General features: G+C 43.7%; 1 protein-coding gene across 9 annotated transcripts in view; it reads left to right on the top strand.

Annotated features, from left to right (window-relative positions):
* The window catches only part of LOC122982207 (serine/threonine-protein kinase WNK2-like), a 48,381-nt gene that overhangs the window by 18,868 nt on the left and 8,194 nt on the right, over positions 1-21,319 (top strand). For 3 of the 9 annotated variants that reach the window (XM_044351344.1, XM_044351337.1, XM_044351345.1), the window contains exons 3-27: positions 1,769-1,941; positions 2,151-2,371; positions 2,472-2,629; positions 4,644-4,732; positions 5,158-5,377; positions 7,235-7,514; positions 7,605-7,720; positions 8,061-8,972; positions 9,605-10,747; positions 10,869-10,907; positions 11,454-11,648; positions 11,865-11,879; positions 12,606-12,944; positions 13,158-13,201; positions 14,432-14,594; positions 14,696-14,812; positions 15,428-15,598; positions 16,182-16,233; positions 16,483-16,581; positions 16,998-17,797; positions 18,188-18,245; positions 18,352-18,425; positions 18,615-19,273; positions 20,233-20,462; positions 20,676-20,903. In XM_044351344.1, coding sequence (XP_044207279.1) covers positions 1,769-1,941; positions 2,151-2,371; positions 2,472-2,629; positions 4,644-4,732; positions 5,158-5,377; positions 7,235-7,514; positions 7,605-7,720; positions 8,061-8,972; positions 9,605-10,747; positions 10,869-10,907; positions 11,454-11,648; positions 11,865-11,879; positions 12,606-12,944; positions 13,158-13,201; positions 14,432-14,594; positions 14,696-14,812; positions 15,428-15,598; positions 16,182-16,233; positions 16,483-16,581; positions 16,998-17,797; positions 18,188-18,245; positions 18,352-18,425; positions 18,615-19,273; positions 20,233-20,462; positions 20,676-20,903 — 6,595 coding nt within the window. The remainder of the gene's footprint in view (positions 1-1,768; positions 1,942-2,150; positions 2,372-2,471; positions 2,630-4,643; positions 4,733-5,157; positions 5,378-7,234; positions 7,515-7,604; positions 7,721-8,060; positions 8,973-9,604; positions 10,748-10,868; positions 10,908-11,453; positions 11,649-11,864; positions 11,880-12,605; positions 12,945-13,157; positions 13,202-14,431; positions 14,595-14,695; positions 14,813-15,427; positions 15,599-16,181; positions 16,234-16,482; positions 16,582-16,997; positions 17,798-18,187; positions 18,246-18,351; positions 18,426-18,614; positions 19,274-20,232; positions 20,463-20,675; positions 20,904-21,319) is intronic. The other 6 variants (XM_044351339.1, XM_044351338.1, XM_044351343.1 and 3 more) reach the window with 6 other exon arrangements.

Raw genomic sequence — 21,319 nt, 5'->3', positions numbered from 1 at the left:
ATGTATCTGTCTGTGTATCTCGCCATGCAGTGCACAACACCTCTGAGCCTACATGTGGCTTCTGAATTATGCAGAAGCCCCAGTGTCTGCTGAGGGAAAAACTGAAGTGGGAGAACAAATGGAGGTGTGTGTGTGTGTGTGTGTGTGTGTGTGTGGGGAAGTGTGATTGGGATTTGGGGAACACTGATGGTGGTGGTGGTGATGGTGTTAGGGGCGGGATTCCTGAAAAGATAAGAGCAGAGATGATAAGAGGAGGAGGTAGGAAGAAAGAAAAAGAAGTAATATGGGGAGAAGAAGGGAGTGTCGCCTAAAGGGAGGAAAAGCTGCAGTGCACAAGGGTTAAAATTTGCCTTAGGCTCCCTACCCTCTCTCTGTCTGTCTTTTTTAGACCCTTGGCTCAGGTAAAATTCAGTCCACGTGCTGCTCCTGTGCAGCAAAGAGCACTTGGGGATAACCCAGCCCAACTTGGGCGGCCCCAGCCCCTGCCTTCCATTGCTCAGCTCGCCTCAGTAGAACGGGTTCTCTGCAGAACTGAATTATTCATGGGCTTCAGAAGAGTGCAGTGTGCAATCCCCACCCCCCACACACTTGCACACAAAACCTGATATGCCACATTCACACACACACACACACTCACACCCACCATGCTTTATCATCTTATCAGTCCACTCTTCAACATATTGCATCACTGCACATCTTGCTTCACTGTTCAGTTTTTAGGCTATTTAGTTTGATTTCTGTATTTGCTGTTTCATCTCCCGGGGAGTCCACTGTGGTTGAATAATTAAATAGATTACATCTCGCTAGGTTGTGTTCATCACATTCCACCATCAGTGTCGTCCGTCGCTGCGAGGGGTGGGGTTGTGCTTCTAGCCCATGCTCAGTGCTGAGTTCACATGTGTGTTTGTTATGTAAGTCCTCGCTGTTGTAGTCAGGAAATAAAGGGAAATCGCAGTAAAGCTACCCTTGGCTCCACCTAGAGAAATTTCTCCTCACAGTGGGGTCAGCACTACAGTGGATTGGAGAGGGATGGGATTGAGAGGGAGCAGTTACCGATGATGCATTTCTGTGTGTGCGGGGGATGTTTGGTGATGGAGAAGGGAGTGGTTGGTGTGAGGGGTGCAGAGAGGGAGACGGATTGCAGATATGGGGGGAGGGTGGGGAAAGAGTAAAAGGTAGAGGATGAGAGAGCGAGCAAGCAAGTGAAGGAAATGGAGAAAGATGGAAGAGATGACATGTAGCCTTTAGCTGCAGTGTGTGGTGGGTGTGACCACGTTGATATCTGGGTTCATTCTCGACCTGGAGTCACTGTGGATGGTCACCCTTCTATGTCTCTTTACATAGACTCAGAGTTTCTGTATATATTAAAACAAACACATGAGAGGTCACTGATATTACACTTTAAATATACTTAAAATATCACACTCATGCATGATGAATCTTTTTTGCTGTTTTGAGAAAGCCACTGATCTGTAGTGTTCTCACACACAAACTGCAGACTCTCAGCTGTGATATACAGTACATATGGTCCAATTAGAGACTGGTATATGGCTCAGAGACTGACACTAACCTCTTTCTCACTCAGTCTCCCTTTCCAACTTGCTAAAACATACTGGATGTATGAATTTGAAATGTGCAGGGTAGTGCCTTCAAGGAGAAGGCCTCTTCCATCTGGTAGTTCTTGTGAAGCAAATATGTGATGTTATCTATAATTAGAGCTGTGTATTTACTATTTCTTTCTCCTCTGCATCTGTGCTCTTTCATCTAGGATCGTAAGCTGTCAAAAGTGGAACGTCAGCGCTTTAAGGAGGAGGCAGAGATGTTGAAGGGTCTCCAACATCCCAACATTGTCCGTTTCTATGACTTTTGGGAGTCACCCCTTAAAGGGAAGAAGTGCATTGTTTTAGTAACAGAGCTCATGACATCAGGAACGCTAAAAACGTGAGTACTGTAAATAGCAGATATTGTACGGACAACTCCCCTGACAAATAAGTGGAAAGAAAACACATTCAGATAACAATTTGTACCATAGATAGATTTTTTACCATGGTTAAAGTGAATTTACTGCTTAACTTGTGTCTACAGTGTGTCAGAGAAATGTCAGCCTTTCTATGTCTGTAAGGTAATGTGTTTCCCTCTCCTTCCTACAGCTATCTGAAGCGATTCAAGGTAATGAAGCCCAAGGTGCTAAGGAGCTGGTGCAGACAGATCCTGAAAGGCCTTCACTTTCTCCACACCAGGACCCCTCCTATAATCCATAGGGACCTCAAATGTGATAACATCTTTATCACTGGACCTACGGGGTCAGTCAAGATTGGTGATTTAGGACTGGCAACACTCAAGGCGGCTTCCTTTGCTAAGAGCGTCATAGGTAGGAGACTAAAAAATATAGCTCGGCAGATTTATCGTTCTTGTAGTCAAGAAATAAATGATCTATCCTTTGGGCTCTCTCTCACTCTCTCTCTCCTCAGGTACCCCAGAGTTCATGGCTCCAGAGATGTATGAAGAGCACTATGATGAGGCAGTGGATGTCTATGCGTTTGGCATGTGTATGTTAGAGATGGCCACCTCAGAGTACCCATACTCCGAGTGTCAGAATGCTGCTCAGATTTACCGCAAAGTCACAAGTGTGAGTCCAGCTTCTGTACAATTTTCCAGTTTGTTTCAGAAATGGGATAGTTCGGGAAAATACTGCGAATTTCAAATAGATTAGTTCAGTAGCCCAAAATGACAACAGATTGGGTCATTTTTATTTTTATTATGTTGAATCATGATTGATGTAATTATCACTTTCCAAAACTACTGTGATTTCTAATGAAATATGTACCATCTCTAAACATTCTCTAGGATAAGCAAACGATAATAACCTTGTCATAACATTGTGCTATTATTGTACAGACAAAAAGGGACAGGCACTAATTATGCATTAGCTGTCACATTTATAAATTATTTAAACAAATGAATAAACAGAGGTATTTATGTATCAATAACAAAACTTCTGCAGATATCCTCTTCATTCTCCTAGCAGTACGGTGTTACTCAGCAAAAAAGCTTCTTTGTGCTACAGTCCTCTTGTATGTATTTTGTAATTATTCGGGATCATGCTTAGTGAACCTGTAAAATGGGGCATAGTAAGGTCAAGGATGGTTTTAAGTTGCTTCACCACATATGGGTCCAGGGAGTTATTAATTGCAGTTTTTTAGAGCCCAAAATCCGCTCTCTTGTTTTCAGCCCGATAGATCCTCAGCCTTGAATTTCTTGGGTGAAGAATCCAGTGAGCCATATGGAGCCACAGAGGGAGTCCAAATCTCCTTTGTTTTTTAGATAAAGCCTAAAGGCTGTATTCCATTCCATTTCAAAGGGTGTCTCTCTGCTAACAAAGCTTACTGCAAACTGTTTTTAGATTCTGAGGTTTCTGAAGTCATGATAGACTTCCTGATTTGATGAAGAGTATTGATTTTCCACTCTTGAGACTTGGCAGGGTTGGAATCTGAGGGATGACTCTTTCACCTGCTGTTAAAGAAGAGAAGGCCTCTACGCCCATATTAATGGTTGGGCAGCATCGGTGCAGCTGTCTCTAGATACTGTTCTCTGCATTGTTACCATATGCATATCAGAGTGCCCTGCAGGGACTACTGCAGGATATTAATAGGAAATTGATCAAAGAGAAACCTTGATAGCTTTATACTACTCCCTGAGTACATTCAGCATGCAACTGCATAATTGGTAGGAATTTTAGTCCAGAGGATGCATATAGTTTATCTCTTAGATAGAGAGTGTCTCCATTTATATATTTAATTTAATTTAATGATCTCACAAGTGCTGCACCATGGAGAGAATAACTAGGCAAAATGTACCTTTTAAAAAAAATAGACTTAGTAAAGAAGGTCAGACTGCTGAGTGAAGAAAATGTAATCTTACCAACACTTCCACCATTTTAGAAGAGATATTGCAACCAAAATCTATTGAGTATCAAATATTCACTTTTCACAGTGGAAAAATGCACTTATCCATGTGCATGGGATATTCTGAACAGTCAAAATATAATGGGAATTTACTACACCAGCTGTACTGTCATTGTAGTTTACAAACAAACTACTTCAGGAACCAGGGCACTCTCAGACCGCTGCTTCTCCTGATCAGTGGAAAAGCAGGAAACAGGTGCTCCAACGTGGGCAAATCAACACACCCACCTACCAACAAGCTCACAAAGGTCATACTGTATCTGGCAATTGAGATAGAGACTGTGTGTTAAGCTATACTTTGGTGAAACTATGAATTTGGAACATACTGAGCACACAGATGTAAGGAAGTTGATTAGGTTGAAGGGGTGGTTTGAGAGGTTTCTATTGATGTTTTTATACTCTTTTCACTCCATGAAAACTAATCGTTATTGGAATCCATTGCGTTCGACATGGATTCAAACTGACTAGAGCTGCCATGCTCTAGTCGACAAAGCCTACGGGGTGTGAGTTTGTGATACTCAAAAGATAAGATCTGGGGTGGAGTATTACTTAAACTGATGTTTCATAAACATTTCTGCACCCTCTTTCCTTTGTTTTTCCTTCGTCATTATTTTTCATCAACACAGCATCCTCTCATGGCGTGTCCTCAGCATTTTGTTTATGTTTCATTTTCCTCAGGGAGTGAAGCCGGCCAGCTACAACAAGGTCATGGATCCTGAAATCAAGGAGATTATTGGGGAGTGTATCTGCCAAAAGAAAGAGGAGCGGTGAGTGACTGTCCCCATCAATGTCCAGTCTCCAGCCAATAGGGCCTGCAAGGTGCCCTCTCATCTTTCATGCCTTGTCTCACCTCCCCCGCTTCATTGCTGTGGCGCTGACAGTTGGGCTCTCAGCAGCACTGCAGTCTCTCTCTATATCTGCAGGGTGTCTTTCAAATCTGTTACATAATGAGTTTGTATACAGGGGGAAAATAACCCTTAATTAGCTTCCAGTGGCTTTGTTTTATAGAAGCATGATAGGGTTCAGTGAGTGAGTTTCTCCCAGCAGCACAGGTAATCCATGTCCATGTATGATTACTGTGTTTGGACTTGGCCAAAATGTATAAAAATGTATCTATACATTACAGCTAAGTGGCAGCAGTGTGTATTACACATATGTGCCAGAGTCTGAGCTTCGGTGTTCCTTCTCTCAGGTATACCATCAAGGATCTGTTGAACCATGCATTCTTTGCTGAGGACACAGGTGTCAGGGTGGAGCTAGCTGAGGAGGATGATGGGAAAAAGGCCTCAATAGCCCTGAAATTGTGGGTGGAGGACCACAAGAAGTTAAAAGGGAAGTACAAGGAGACTGGAGCCATCGAGTTCACGTTTGACCTGGAAAAGGAGGTCCCTGAAATTGTGGCACAAGAGATGGTGAGTAAATAATTGAAGATAAAATTTGAATAATTTGTTCATACATAAATATATCTTGAGATAAATCTGGATTTAGAATCCTGTAAGTTGTCTTTACTACTTTTTTTGTTTACATTGTGTTGTCCACCCCTAAAATATTTGAATGTCATGTAGACATGGTTGGACCTTTGCAAAACTCTTTGCTTTATTTTTATTCCAGTAGTAGGTTAGTTTTAACCCATGCAAGTATACCGTTTGTCATGCTTTGCATGCTTCTTAGGCTTAGTGTGCTCTAGTTGCTATCTCATCAGCAGGGAATGCACTCAAATGCAGATTGCTGGTGATAACTTACTCTGCTCTTCCAGGAATACAGTGATTGCGGTTTTATTTTTTTCATTTTGTTTACATGGTTTTCTCCAGTGAACATCATCAGATAAGGTACCCATAGACCCAGCAATACAAGCCTGGTCCAGAAAAACTGAAGATTTCTCTCACTGTCGAAGCCATGACGTACCAGCCTCAAGTCTTTATATTACTCATCTAACATTCTGCAGCACCATGAAAATTTCCTTAATTTGGGCATGGGGTTAAGATGAGTTTGACTTCAGTTGGAGAATGTAAACATAGTCACTGTCATGGTCTGGTCTTTAAAAGCCTTAAAGAGGTTTTGGTGGGAGAAAAAATAAACTGGTACATATCATCAGATAAACTGGAGAGACCAAATCATCAGTGAGACATCTATGATACAGGGAGATTTTTTTTTAAATCACATTTGTCCTTTTGACAGGACTATTCAAAATGGCCCCCAAAAAAACATGACTCAACAAAAAAACAAATCCATGAAAGTTACTTTAATACAGCTTTATCTTAGGCCAATCTATTGCATCGGGATAGAGGAGCATTTGCAATGTGTTATCAGATCTTGCACAAAGAAGTCTACAGTATATATTTGTACATTGTGTTTAAGTAAAGTATTAAAGTATATAAAGTATTTGTTTAATACTTAGTCAACTGATCTACTGGCTGTTAGTTAACCTGCTTTCCTGGCCTTCTTTTTCTCTCTTGTTGTAACTAATATCTTCCTTTTCTCCACTTCTCTCTCACTCTCACACATCTCGGTTCCTCTTTCTTGTCTGCTCTCTTTCCCTCCCTTTTGTTTATGCCATTTTGGCCTTGACCAGACCGTGAAGCTAGGGAAACAAATTAAGGCCTCTCTCTGTAACAGTTGACTTGTGGATGAGAGCAGACATGTGTACCAGCAGCACAATGAGATTGTATGGCCAGCATACTGCCATGTCAAGTCACTCCTCATCTGCTTGAATGAGTAATTTCTCTACAGACAGGCAACCTGAGAAATTAGATTTTTCTCCACTGATGGTCCTTGACCTGCATTTTCTAATCATTATTTCTTGCTGCTGTGCTGATAATGATTAATTACTTAACTGTTTATGATGATATTTTATAATGCACATCGTTAACTAGTAGGCTAGTATTGTTTTGAAAGTACTTTCATCGTGTACTGCTTGTCTGGCCATCATAAGTACTAAAAGAGGTAAAGCTCAGTAACCAGTTTAATACATGGCTTCACTTTTTTGTTTTTGTATGTATGACATTGTGCTCTGTGCATAGTATCTTATTATTTGTTGTTTGCGGATGTAATAGTTCATTCAGTTTTGTCTTGAACAATGAACCAAGCTGCTGACAAAGGGAATAATCCCCCACTGCTCTGATCCCCTTAAAATAGATTTTCTATTCCTTCCTTTTCTTGCTTTCTTTCTCTCTCCCTCACATACTCTCCTTTTAATGCACCCTCTCTTCTCTCACATGCTCCATGCTAAAAATATCTTGGAAGTCATGCTCTTCCTTTTCATTTGTCAGGTGGAGTCTGGCTTCTTCCACGAGAGTGATGCTAAGACTGTGGGAAAGTCGATCAGGGACCGTGTGGCACTGATCAAATGGAGAAGAGAGAGAACAGTGTCTGCTGCAGTTCCAGTGGATCAAGGTGAAGGGGCGCACAGGGTCCAGATGATACCATCTCAGGGCATCTCTGCTGGGGCAGCACATGTAGGACAGGCCCCACTACTTGAACCAGAAGAGCCAGAGGCAGACCAGCACAACCGGCTGCGTAACCTACCAGCCAGTGCCACCTCAGTGACATGTAAGAGAGTCTGTTCTCCACCAGTCAGAGAGACATGTGTGTAATCTTCTTTGACTTTTTTATGACTGCATGATTTGTGTGTCTCTGCAGCAGACAGCACACTCGACAGTGGCATGGGCTCCACTGTGTACTCGGACTCCCACAGCAGCCAGCAGAGTGTCCTCTACCAGTCCCTGCTGGAGCCCATCACTATGGCAACACAGCAGGTCTGTATCAGAAGCATACACACCCAACATATACATTTAGATTTATTAAAATACACAGAAAGCAGTCAACGTCACATGTCCTGGGACCAGAGCACAGGCTGTAGCCACACACTAAAAAATGTTCATCTACAAGGTCAAGACATATATTTTTGAATATGTACAGATCAACCTTAATTATCATAGACATGCACGTTACATAGCTCTCATACATTCATGTGTTCTTGCAAGAAAACTTGTTCATCCTCATCTCATCATATATCTCATGTTTTGGGTTTTTTTGGGTTATAATCTGTTCATTTCGATTAACTTGTATTTTGCTTTTGGGTTGCTCCTTGATTAGTGCCAGAGAAGTAGCCCTGCTCTGACAGATCGACCTCACTCCTGTGAAAAGGGTGACGTATGGGGGGCAGCGCTGAGCCCAGAGCACAGGACTCGTTTGGGAGCTGCATCCCGGAGAGGAAGTGCCCCCGTTATTGACACTCAAAGGGCAAACAACATCGCTCAACTCCATGCTCTCATTCAATCTCAGAGATCAATCAGTCCCACCCCCACAGTACCAGAGTACCAATCAGAGCTCAACCCCTCTGAGCTTCACTCTGAGGCTGAGGATGGGTTCCCTTCCCAGAGTGCTCTGCCGGTGCTGCGGGTCTCCCCTGTCTTATCACCCACCGAATCCCGCCGCTTTAGTGACACCAGCATCAAATCTTCATCAAAGGCAGAGAACTTGTCACTGCCTGCGCCAAGTGGACGCAGACACTCTGACCTCAGTGGTCTTCTAAGTTTAACCTCTCATCATAACCACCATCTTGCAATGCATAGAAGCCATGTGTGCCAGGCCTGCCTCTCTTTGCTTCTTCTGAAGTCACTAGAGGGGAGACACCGCCATCCTACTAATGTTGTGCCAACACACCACTGTCCATGTGACTTTAGACACCAGCCGTCCCCTGGTGGAACAATGACCGCCCCTGGTTATGGAAGGCCAAAGGGTTCGAGTGATTGCTCAGATTTCTCACTGCTGCAAAAGTCCCTGTTGAATATAATCTGCCGCAAAGCAGCCCCTTGTCACACCACACCCTCCCACGCCTCCCCACTGCACACCTCAGCCGCCCACAGGCCTGCACGCAGTGCTGGAGATGGCAACCTGAAGAGTCATCTACTGAGTGGCAGTTCGGTTGGAGACCAAGAACTCCTCCTGGACTGCAAGGATAAATTCTGTGCCAGAGAGCAGCAAGTTACTGGTGCAATAGGAGTGGTAGGTCACAATAGCAGACAAATCACTTTAGTTTCTCATATGGGGCCAACACCTGCTTAACTGATTTCTCCCAGCCCGTAGGAGGGACAGCATTATTCTGCATGGAGGTGATCTGATTCCCTGTCTACTGTCTGAGTCTTGCTGCCTGCATAGGCCTCCAGAGCTGACCGTCTTCTTAAAAATCATAAGCTTGCTTCTGTTGAAGGACAATGGCGCAATCTTTAACAGATCACGTTTCCCTGCTGATTAACCTTTACCAATCCCTTCTAGAACTCAGATTTTAACAATTTTCCTTTCTGCTTTACTGGCCCGATGCTACAGCTGTCTTCCTCCTTAGCTCTTGGATATATGGCTTCTGATTGAAGGAGGAGGGGTGGCTGTCTGATCCCCCTCCTCTTGGTCTTTCCCTTGTGCCTTATTTTATCTCACACCTGTCACTGCCTGCTCATTGTTGAAACAGATGTTATATGTTTAACTTATTTTTATCCCTCATCCTCTCATTGTACTTGCATCCGGTATGACTTGTAATTGGCACACTTTTTTGTTTCTCGTTTTTGTGGGATTTTATCCTTGTCCAGTAAAATTCATTGCCAAGAGGGTCTAACTTGAATTACTCTCATTTGTGTCCGTAGGCCAGTTCTGCAGGTCACCAGAATCAACTATCTGTCCAGGGCCTGCCTTCTTCCAGCACAGCAGTGCACACACCTCTGCAGTACCTCCAGCCTGGACACAGCTACCCTGCTGCTCCATATCCTGGCCAGCCCAGTGCTGCAGCACCAGCTCCAGCTAGTCTGTGTTCAGTCAACATCCAGCATGCAGTCAGCGCTGCCAACTACACACCTTCAAGTGTGCAACAAACCCAAGCCGCAGCAAGTATTTCAGCATCAGCTGTGCCACAACATGTTGCACAGAGCTACCAAGCACTAAGTCACCAACAGCAGCAGGCAAGCTCTTCAATATTTCCCTTACAAGTCCAACAAATATGTCAGAACTGTGTGGCTCCAGCTCAACAATCTCAGTCTGCATCAGAATATCCTACTACAATTCAGCTACAGACTGCAGCTGCAGCAACCACCCTGCCAGCACAGCAGCCAGCACAAAGCTACCCTCTTGCATCTGTAGCCCCAACTATGGCAGCCATGGCCCAGTGTCACCCTGCACAAGCTCCCAGTGCACTGCAGCAGGTCCAAACCGCAGTCAAACTGCAGAGTCAGCAGCCTGGTCTGAGCTCCACTACACCAGCACTTTACAGCCAACAAATACACGTTCAGCAAGAGCACCAACAACCCTTAACGCAAAGTACTCAATCCAGTATACAACAGACACAAAATGCTGGGCAAGCTTACATTCAGCCTCAACTCCAGCATATCCAAGAAACTGTGCATACCATACACCAACAAATGACACAGCCCACCCTTCAGTCTTCTGGTCAGCAACAAGTACACACTCCAACTCTACAGCAGCACAGTCAGAAAGCCATGCAGACAGCAGTTCCACAACTGAGCCAGGATGTATCCCAGTCGGCAGTTCTACAGGTTCAGACCCCTGCCTCTCAGCCTCATCACACAGCAACCCTGGTTGCACAAGTTGCAGCCACACATCAGAATTACCCTGCTGCAGGTCTACCTGATGCTAGCTCTCAGAGCTATGCACATTCTGCCCTCAATGTGCTGCAGCAACAGACTGCTCCAGCTCAAAGCCATTACCTGCCTGCACAGTCTACCACTGCTCCAGCTTCTTCCCAGCATAGCCAGGCTGCTCATATGACCCAACAGGTGAGTGTACAGTGTTGATAACTAATACAGCAGATGGTATCAAGGTGCCACAGTGCCCTAGTTTTGAATTTTATGTTTGTTTCCCCTCCTCTGAACTCGCCCTGTTTTCATTTTTCATCAGTTTCAACCCTATCTTTGCATCGCTGCTTTCCTGAATCAGGTATAACACCTTTGTCTCAACACACTTTGTCACTGTGGGACTCAATGTGGGAGGGACAGGAGATAATGCACTTAAACAAGTTAACATTGTTATTTAGGGCGGTGCTGTTATTAGTTTTGATACCACTCATATTGTGGTGCCTGGTTTTGATTTGGTGCAGCTGAATTGGAAGCAGCTGTGTTGGTGGACAGTAGATGAATGAAAAAAAGAATAGCCCAATAAACAGGAGTTTCCTCAGACACCAGCCAACAGAGAGATAATGGAAACAGTAATGAAAACAATAACAGTGGTTTTTAGCCACTGCATCCGCCAGCCCTCCCAGGCTTGCACTGTTTCTGTCCTGTGGTACACAGTACTCCTGTATGTGTAGCAGATTCAGACTGATTCTAGGCTCAGGGGCAGGATGGAAAATGTGAGCTATTCTGATCTGGGTCAATAGCAGGAAATGCAGACTTCCAAAATGAGAGTTGAAACTGGAATCCCTGCCATCATTGAACTTCCTCCCCCTTTTTTTTCCCCCCTTCTTGGTGTGTTGTTCTCCTGTAGAATATTCCTCCTGGTCAGAGCATTTCACAGCTTGGACAAGATGGACAGAGCCATGTGCAAAATCTCACCCAGTCAGCTTCAAGTGTCCCTGCTCAGGCACTACCTCTTCAACAGTCAATGGCTCAGGCTGCTGTCCACCAGCAGCTGCAACCTCCGCAGATTTCAACCTCGCTACCACCAACACACCCATCCCAGGTATTGTCAGTCTGTTGTCACGACTTTCAAAAATATCTTATCCGGATGGTACCTGTTCTTGTGTGTTGTGTTTTTTTTACCAATTTTTTTCTAGATTTGATTATATTAATAGAACAGTAACAATATAGACTCCGGTGTTTGAACCTTGTTCTTTAGATTATTTGATTTTCCTCTTTTCTTCCTTTTTTTTCCTTTTCCCTTCCGTTTCCTTCACAGTATCCCACAGTCCAGGTGATGACAGCTGTGACTGACTGTGAATCCTCCTACCCTCAATCCTACACTGCCCCTGACCCTTCAACCTCCTCTTCTCTTAATCACATCTTCCTTTCTCCTGGACAGACTGTCCCAGTAACCCCTTCTGTGTCTCCTCTTTCCCCTCTGCACATTGAAAATGCATTAGTTTCACCCATCCCAGTGTCCCTCAAACCTTCCCCTTCATCTGTGCTTGGTAAAATGGGACCCACATCCCCACAACATCAGCCCCAGAGCATTAAATCTGAAGCTTCTTACTCACAACCTGCATTTTTATCAGCTCTACCCACACACCCCATACATGCACACACTGCCTCATCCCAGAACACACACCCTCCCACAAATGGCAGCACTCAGCCTCTGATACAGGTAATTATGATGGCTGCAGTGGAGTGCAGATGTTTACCAAGAAGGTGTGAGCTGGAAATTGAGTTTTTGTGTGTGTTAAGGGTGGTTTGATTAAGATAATCTCTGTCAAGTTGTTATTTCATATTTTTGTGTCACAAACAAGCTTTGTTTATAGAGTAACTGTGCTACTCTGTGGCTGAAGGATAATGAATATTTATAATTTCTATTTTAGAGGTATTCTTATAAAGAAATTGATTAAAACATGTTGGAATATCTTTTAAGTGTCTACAAAGGATTCACAGTCTTCCAAGATAACATGATTATGTATAATAATAATTTATAATTTGTCTTTTATAGCAGGTTCCTCAGCCGGCCCAGGTCAGCCATCCTGAGCTTGTCCCTGCTGCTCAGCCAGTCCAACCCGCTCAGCTGACCCAACCTGCAGTCTTCTCCCTGCCTTTGCAGAATGGGTTAGACCTGGGCACAGCTGCTGCTGCTGCCCAGCTGGATCAGAGGAACCCATGCCAGCTGCCCCTGCAGGCCCAGAGTCAGGTTCAGAGCCAGATTCCTGTGCTGCAACCCTCTGACTCTCAGAGAGCATTGTCTGGGTCTGCCAGTTCCAGTCTGACTCAGCAGAAACAGCTCAGTGCTCTCACAGGAGCTGCAAGTCAGGGTCCAACAGAGATTTACATGGAGGTATGGACTCGTGACTCATTTTCACACTTTTTAGTCCCCACTGAGTATTTCTTCCTCTGCCCACTTTACTTTGTAAATATACCAGTGCACTCATACGCAGAATTACAGAACCTCCTCTCAAGTCACTGTCAGGAGCGTAACCTAAAATGAAATACCTTTATTCTCCATCATTAATTGTCTCTTGTTTGCTTGTGGATTCTGTTTTCTCTGTAGGATCAAGTTTCAGAGAAACAAAGCGGAGGGCAGAGCTATGACAGGTACTACCTTCAAGTATTTTCCCTCAGCCATCTTTGCAGGTGACAAGCTGGGGATTGTGATTCTAATAAATGCATATTGGATTAGGGTAATCTCAGATAGCTCTCTCGTGTTGTCAAATTGACATTAATCCCAAGAGCAACATATAGTGACATGAATGTTGACATTTGCATAAGTACTTAAACAGTTTTCCGTTTTCACTTAATTCAGACTCAAAGAATTAGAGGCTCTATTGTTTACACTGTTACAGTAGAAAAATGCCATGTTGAAAGGATGCGTAGCATAACTTGCAATCCATTGCTCTCTCATCTTTCGAAGAAAAGTTTTAAAAAAGAAGAAGCTTTAAGCACCATCAAAGGCAATGTCTGTGTGTCTGTTCTGTTATTGTGTTTTAAACTCCATAAGGCAAAAATATTGTTAACCTTTACAAAACATTCCACCAATCTCACAAATGATAAAACAACTCGTAACTACCTAGCTGTTCCTCATAAAGTAAAATGGTTATTTGTTACGTTATGTGGATTTAGTTGATAACTTTCTCTGGCAGAATGATATAGACATAAACATGTCTATAAAACCAGAGAGGACTCTGATGGCATCTGTTGATCTCTTGTATCATCGTGACCAGCAGCAGCTGAGATTCCTTTTTAATTTCAGAAATTGCAGTTGTTCCTTCATAATGGGTAGCAGATAGCTAATCTGCCACAAATCTATATCCTCTTTAAGCTGGTGGGGAGTTAAGCGTCACCCATGGCTGATAAATCTGACTTTTACCAAATCCTGCAGGCATTCCAGAGCAGCAATAAACTTAACAAAACCTTTAACTCACTAAGCTCCATACTGAGGAAGGAGGTAAAAACCATTAACCTCCTTCCATTTCCAGTACAAAATCTGTCTATTGTACCCAGATGATTGTGTGACACAAGAGCTACCGTTTCAAATTGAATTTGGTTTGAATTCCTGTTTATATATCACACACCTTATTCACACCTATCTCACACACCTATCTCACCCTTTTTATTTGGGCATAGACATGAATAGACAGTTGTGAACACGTGTGTACATATTTGTTGTTTTTTTTTTTTAGTTTATGATAGGCACTATTTACAACTGCAGTTACATTTTAATCTTAGGTCGCATATACCCTAAATGTAGAGCTGTTTATTGGGTATTTAAGTATTCATGAATAAAGCAATACTTGCTCATTTCTGTAATCGTTTCCTCCCCAATAGCAGTGTCAACTCTGATGCCACGTCAGGGAAGGAGATGAGTGATGGTTATGAGGGGACACATGGAGGTAAAGGCGAGGGGAAAGCCCGCAAACACCACCGCAGGTCAACACGCACTCGCTCTCGGCAAGAGAAGATAAGCAGACCAAAGCTCAGCATGCTAAATGTGTGTAGCCATCTTCCAACAAGAATCACATTTCTTGCAGCCCATGTTAAAAACTCATGTAATAGTAGATGATGTATTTATTCTGTCCCTTCTCGCTGCAGGTGTGTAACACAGGGGATAAGATGGTAGAGTGTCAGTTGGAAACTCATAACCATAAGATGGTCACTTTCAAGTTTGACCTGGATGGAGACGCACCAGAAGAGATTGCTACATACATGGTAAGGAGGAAAATACTTCAAATTCAATTGATGCAAAAGCTTTTGCAGTGTGCTGTAAGCTGTTCATTGTCAGATGCTTTGCTATGGCTCAGAACTCTGAAACTCCCTGTGTTGCTGTTCTCAGCTGCAATGCAGCAAAAAATCTTTGTCTCTCTCTCTCACTTCATATTAGAGCCCGACCGATATATCAGTCAGCCGATATTGGCCTATCCCAGATATATCGGTATGGGCGTATATGTTGTCCGTTATGTGCCAATGTTATGTGTATGTATATCTGATCCGTTTTCTTAATTCAAGTTTAATTATATGTATGTGTTTGATATTTGAGGGATCATTGCAAAAAATATGTGTCTAAGCATATATGAAGCATATCAGCCAATATATCAATATCAGAATTTTTTTACTCCCTAATATCGGCCCCAAAAATCCAGTATCGATTGGGCTCTACTTCATATCGCTCCTCTAATCCCAAAATATACCTATATTCTTCCTAAACATGTTTGAACATCTGTTTTTCTTCCTGGCACCGACCATGAGCACAGTTTTATTTGAAGCATTGATAAGTAAGAAAACCCTTTAACGTTCTGTTGCCTGTTCCACCATCCTTACCCTCAGGTGGAGAATGATTTCATCCTGCCTCTAGAGAAAGAAGTGTTCATTGAGCAGCTGAAGGACATTGTGGACAAAGCTATGGACATGCTCAGTGAGGACACTGAGGGTGAGAAGACCTCTGAGCAGGAAGGTAGTCCCAAACAGAGTGAAGGAGCTGGCGCTGAAGGAACAGAGGTGAGAAAGGACCTTCTTCTTCTTCTTCTTTGAGTTTTGATGGCGGTTGGCAAACTAACTTATAGGTGAGTTATCACCACCTACTGGACTGGAGCGTGGAACAGTAGCAGCACCGGTTGACAGTTAATAGTTGTAATCTGTCCACAATCATCCTGACTATCAAGGCAAATGGCCGCCTACCCAGACCCTGGTTCTGCTCGAGGTTTCTTCCTGTTAAAAGGGAGTTTTTCCTTGCCAGTGTTACAAAGTGCTTGCTCATGGGGCAATGTTGCGTCTCTGTAAATAATACTGTAAAGAGTACGTCTACACCTCCCCTATATGAAAAGTGCCCTAAGATAACTTCGGTTATGATTTGGAGCTCTATAAATAAAATTGTCTTGACTTAACTTGACAGCACTCTCGAGATGACTTTGCATGCAACGCTGCCAACAAGAGCTGCCAAAAATACCATTCTTGCTGATGTGGCATTTTGATCTAACTAAATTTATTTCTAAGCTTCAGATCTTTGGCTGGTTGTGGAAACCTTTTAAATATCTATTAAATTGATGCACACTCTGTGTAGTAACCCTTCTGTTTTTTTTAGGGATTGAAGGCTTCTGCACCCAGCACCCCACAGCTTGTGTACCAGCAAAATGGTAAGACTTTTTACCACCTGGACATTGTATATTAACTCAAAACAAAATCCACTCACAGTCTTCAGTTCTAGTTAAACTCAGACACAACTGCCTCCCTGTATATTAGCATTCTTATTGGTATTGGTATTCACAAATTCATATTAATTCAGTCTGTTTATTTCTTATTTTCCTTTTAAGGTAGACAGTCAGTCTTCTTTATCTCTTCTACTGAATTGATTTTTAAAGTAGATGTTTCTCTGTCCTTGACAGTCCTCCACACTGGCAAGCGCTGGTTTATCATCTGCCCTGTGGCTGAGACGCCCATGCTAGACAAAGAGCCGACTACATCTCACACCTCTACAGCCCAGGGTATGCCGCACACTCATAAATATATATTATCATTCATGCTTCCCTGATGTCCTCAGATCTAATACTTACTGTAAAAAACTAAATGCTTTCATATAGTGTAAATATATTTTTACAGATTAAACTGAATCATTTGTGTTTTTATTTGCTGCTGTTGATAGTGAAGACGCTGCACATGCATTAGAGTGTGCATCTGTGCAGTTTAGCTGTTGCGGTCAGTTATATAAGAGTGCTTCTGCAGTGGTTCTAGGCAGAAATGAAGGGCAGGATTTATACTCCAGCTGACAGAGCCTGATGGGGGAAGACAAGCAATGATGTAATACTCTGGCACCTACAGGATGCAGCCTCTCTTCTTCATGGCCTTAGCTGCTCCCAATCTGTTAGCCTCCTAATTTACGCTGATCTTTTTATTTCTCTAGAATCCGAAAAGTCTGCCTCATCATCAGTCAGGCCCAATAGCAGCACCACTGCAGTATCTACCCCGGTCGCATCTTTATCTTCCCAAAGCCCGTCCTCCTCCTCTCTGCCCCCTGCAGCTCAGACCTCAGCGCAACCTAAAGACCAAAACATTGGCAAAGCCCATGTCCAACAGCCTGAGCCCTGTGTAACTAAAAACGCCCTTGCTGCTGCTGCTGGTGTCAGCCATCACAGCTCCCCTCCCGTGGAAGAGCCTTGCATCTCTGCTGTCTCTATGGTAAAGGACATGCCGTGCTGTGCTATTGTGCCACCTGTCTCTCTGGATGTGAATACCACTGATAAAGGAGCAGCTGGTGGTTTGGCCTCCTCACAAACTAATCAGCCCAATCAAAAGGCCAGTCCTACTGGAGAACTACCCCCTCAGCTGGCCTCCCATCAGTCTGTGGTCCTGCAGCAGCCCTACGCCACATCCATGCAGCCTGGGACAGTCACCTCTCAGCCCCAGAGTCCAGCACATCAGACATCCCAGAACTCCCAGTCATCAAGCCACCAGCAGCCAGCGAGTGGAGGGCCAGGGGAGTCGGACGGTGAAGGACCACGCAGGGTGGAGTTTGTTGACCGCACAATCAAGACTTTGGATGAGAAGCTGAGAAACCTCTTGTACCAGGAGCATGCTCCCTCTCAGCCCTCCAGCTCTACGTCTGACCCCCATGCCTCCAGTACAGAGGGAGTCACCTCACCACCAGTCTCAGATGGCCAAAGCACTGAGGGAGCACTTATGAAGAAGAAGGGGGAGCCACTGGTAAAATATACTGTGTGTCTGTGTGTGAATGTGAGCATTCTAAGGTAATGGCAGCGTCACTGAATCGTTGTCCTGCACTTTGCTATTGATTTGACAATTGGCTGTAAAGAGCAAGATTAATACTGTGCTTAGAAAGAGGGGAGGATAACAAAATTACTGCTGTCAGCCCTGTAATTCATTATAATCTCTTCCTCTGGCAGCTTCATTTTGTGTGTGGTTTTTTTTTTGTGTGTGTGTCTGCTACCAAACACGAATCAGGGTCTGACTCATTCAGGCTAAACTGAGGTCAGTAGAGGATAATGGCTAGCATAGCACACTGCTAACACAACTTGCCACTATTCAAATGATTACAACCTCCCACATACACACCCTTCTCTCGTTCTCTTTTAGCCTCAGATCCCAGAGCGCACAGATAGTGTGGGCGCATTAAGTGACTCTGCAGTGGCTGGTAGGTAACATTTTTGATGTGACGTTCATATTCATGTCACATTATGACTGCATTATTGTTTGAGAATAGTTTGTTTAGTAAAGCGTTCTTCTTCCTTCTCCTTTAGCCACCAACAGGGTTTTAAACAGAAGAGATTTGACCGCCAGCTCCAGTTCATATAGCTCCAAAAGCCGTTTTCAAGTAAGAATCCACTTTGAGAACTGGTGATGATCTGGTCAATATAAATGTCATTGACCAAATTCAATTATATTACAGGTCTTGAGTCATACCAGTTTGTCCTGTGTCCAGTTTGTTGCTTAAACATTGCATTAGTTGATGATGTTTATGGACTCTAATTTTGTTATGAACATGGGCTTCTCTTCCTACCAGATCGTCCCCACTCCACCGGATGTCATTTGTCGCTTAGAGAAAAGCAAGACAAGTAGCAGCACCTGCACTTCCCCAGCACCCTCTAGTGGTTCTGGAGGGACTCGCAGCCAGACTCAAGGCCCAGGCAGGAAAGACAAGAGCTGTGTGGCTGCAGGCAGGTCCTCTTTGACAGCTGATGATGAGAAAGCAGGAACATCCAAACCCCACATTAGTAATCGCTACTCTGCCCCACCTAACTTCTACAAGACCACCTCCGTTTCCAGTCCTGATGTCACCCCACGCCATATCCCACGGGCCCAGACCATTGACACTCCAACTCATCACCACTTCCACCACTCCTCTAACATCGGCTCTGACTCAGGCGACGAAGACAGCAGCAGCATAGCCCTTCCTCCGGCCCACCCTGCTCCCCCACCTCATGCCCTGTCTGAGCACAGCGGAAGCGACCTCATGAAGAGGGCAGTGGCCTTCCTGCGGCGCTCTGGTCGGAGCAAAAGTGAGCAGAGCTCTGATTCACCAAGCCGACAGCCCGTGGCAATGAATGGTCACGCTCCTTCGCCTTCTGCAGGACATGCCTACTCATCTTACATCAGCAGTGACAATGACTCCGAGTTTGAGGATGCAGATATGAGGAAAGAACTACAGAAACTGAGAGAAAAGTAAAGCAACCTACACACACACACACACACACACACACTCACCCACAGTGGCACAAATGTGTTGCAAAGTCCGTCAGCAGTATGAATGGTCACGTTACAGTACTTGGTTCTTCCTGCCTTTATTTGTAAATTAATCTGCTTATATTGCAAAAAGGTTTTCAATTAGTGAAGATGGCACACATTATTCCAGTTTTCAACAGTGGTAGCCAAAACCACCATTAGGTGAAAAAAAGAGTCCTGGTGGATACAGCTTAAATGTATGTTACACAATATTACAACTGTATCCACAGTAGCATACTGTATGTGCAGGTATGGCCCTGTGCATAGTCAACAGAGGTTGTAGCATTTGGCAGAAAACAATATTATGTTAACCGTCAATAAATATATGACATAAAAATTGGATTATCATAGCGATTAACTGATTACTAATCATATTTAATAGTCATGGCTGGCTGGAAGGCATGACATCTCTGTTAAAGGAGGCATATCATCCCCCAAAATGATTGATTATGAAACAGATATCTTTATATTTGTCACTTAATTGAAAAACAGTGATCTTATGAGATAACTCATTCATACTGTAAAAACGATTGTGGTTGCAGTTATAACATGAACTTTCAAGCATTAATTTTGCACAAACTCCATGCGGACAGAATACTTTGGACCTTTATGGCATGCTGTTATCTTCTCTAAATATTTTCAGTGACATTACAGCCCACAGCTAAGTCGACAAAACTTTGCTTTGTAATAAAAAGGAGACATGCAATCAGGAGAGAAGGTCTTTTGATAGATGTTAATAGCTGCAAGCAAATGACTGCTTGCATAATGATAGAGACTTTAGTGGAAAGATGTGGAGAACAAACTGCTGAAGAAAAAAAACATAAAATAGACCAGCAGCCTATCATGACCTTTCAGAAAAGTTCATTTGTGTCTCTTCTCTCCCTATAACTTCTCACTAGACACATGAAGGAAATCTCTGAGCTGCAGGCTTTCCAGAGGAATGAGATCGAGCGTCTGTACAAGGAGCTGGGCAAAACACTGCCCTCCAATGTTGGACTACTTCATGCTGCACCTCCAAGTGGCCGCAGGCGCAGGGCCAGCAAACACAAGCTGAAGGCTGGAAAACTGCTCAATCCGATGGTGCAGCAGCTCAGAAACAATCTCAACACCACTGCTGCTGAGAGGAAAGGTGTGTGGGTTGGGATGCTGGGGTGATAAGTGGTTTACATTATGGTTCGTGTATATGAGAGAGCATTTTCAGTTAGAAGCACGCATTTTCTCAAAGTGGAAAACACAAGAATGGCGTCAGGCTCAGAAAACCATAGGAATGTGTGATTCACAGAGTGATTCACTGACTGACTCACACTTTTTTTTTCCCCTCTTTTTCTTTTTTTGCAACAAGGCGAGAGTGCTGCCAGTTCTTCTGGCTCCCCTGCTAAAAGTTCAGTTCTGTCAGATGGCTCTGCCTACTCCAGTGGCAGCTCCAGCTCCAGCAATCAGCCCTGCACCGCCCCAGAGCAGGTCCACACCCAGCAACCCTGTTCCTTGAAGGGCTCTTTCTCCTCAGACAACATCTACTCTGGGGGGCTACACGGTGACGGGATGACTAACCAAGCAGGTCCTGGCCAAGGTACACATTATAGGTTTTACAAACACTGTGTAAGGAAGATTGCATGTTTCATCTTTTTAAAGATGAAGCATACAATTTACTGAACAGCCATTAGGGTTAAGGTAAATGCTTCAAGTGTTAATGTTGTCCATACATGGACAACTTTTTACAAGTAGAGGATCAAAAGAGTCTCATCTTGAAGGATTTCAGACATGAACAGGATCTCCTCAATTTAACTGAACAACTGTAAACTTGCTATGTAGGACCACTTAAATTACTGCATCTATTCACTAACATTAAAGTTAGATGCAAACATTTGAAAATGTACTTATCAGATGGTTAGCATCTATCAGAGGAAAGCAGTGGCACCTGTGATAAGAAATCCATGTAATCAATATATGCATGGTGTCCTCCCTTGTACGTACCATCTGTGTCAT

The sequence above is a fragment of the Thunnus albacares genome, chromosome 5, assembly GCF_914725855.1.
Source record: "Thunnus albacares chromosome 5, fThuAlb1.1, whole genome shotgun sequence".
Taxonomy (NCBI): Eukaryota; Metazoa; Chordata; class Actinopteri; order Scombriformes; family Scombridae; genus Thunnus; species Thunnus albacares.
This window is presented reverse-complemented; position numbering and strand designations above follow the sequence as displayed.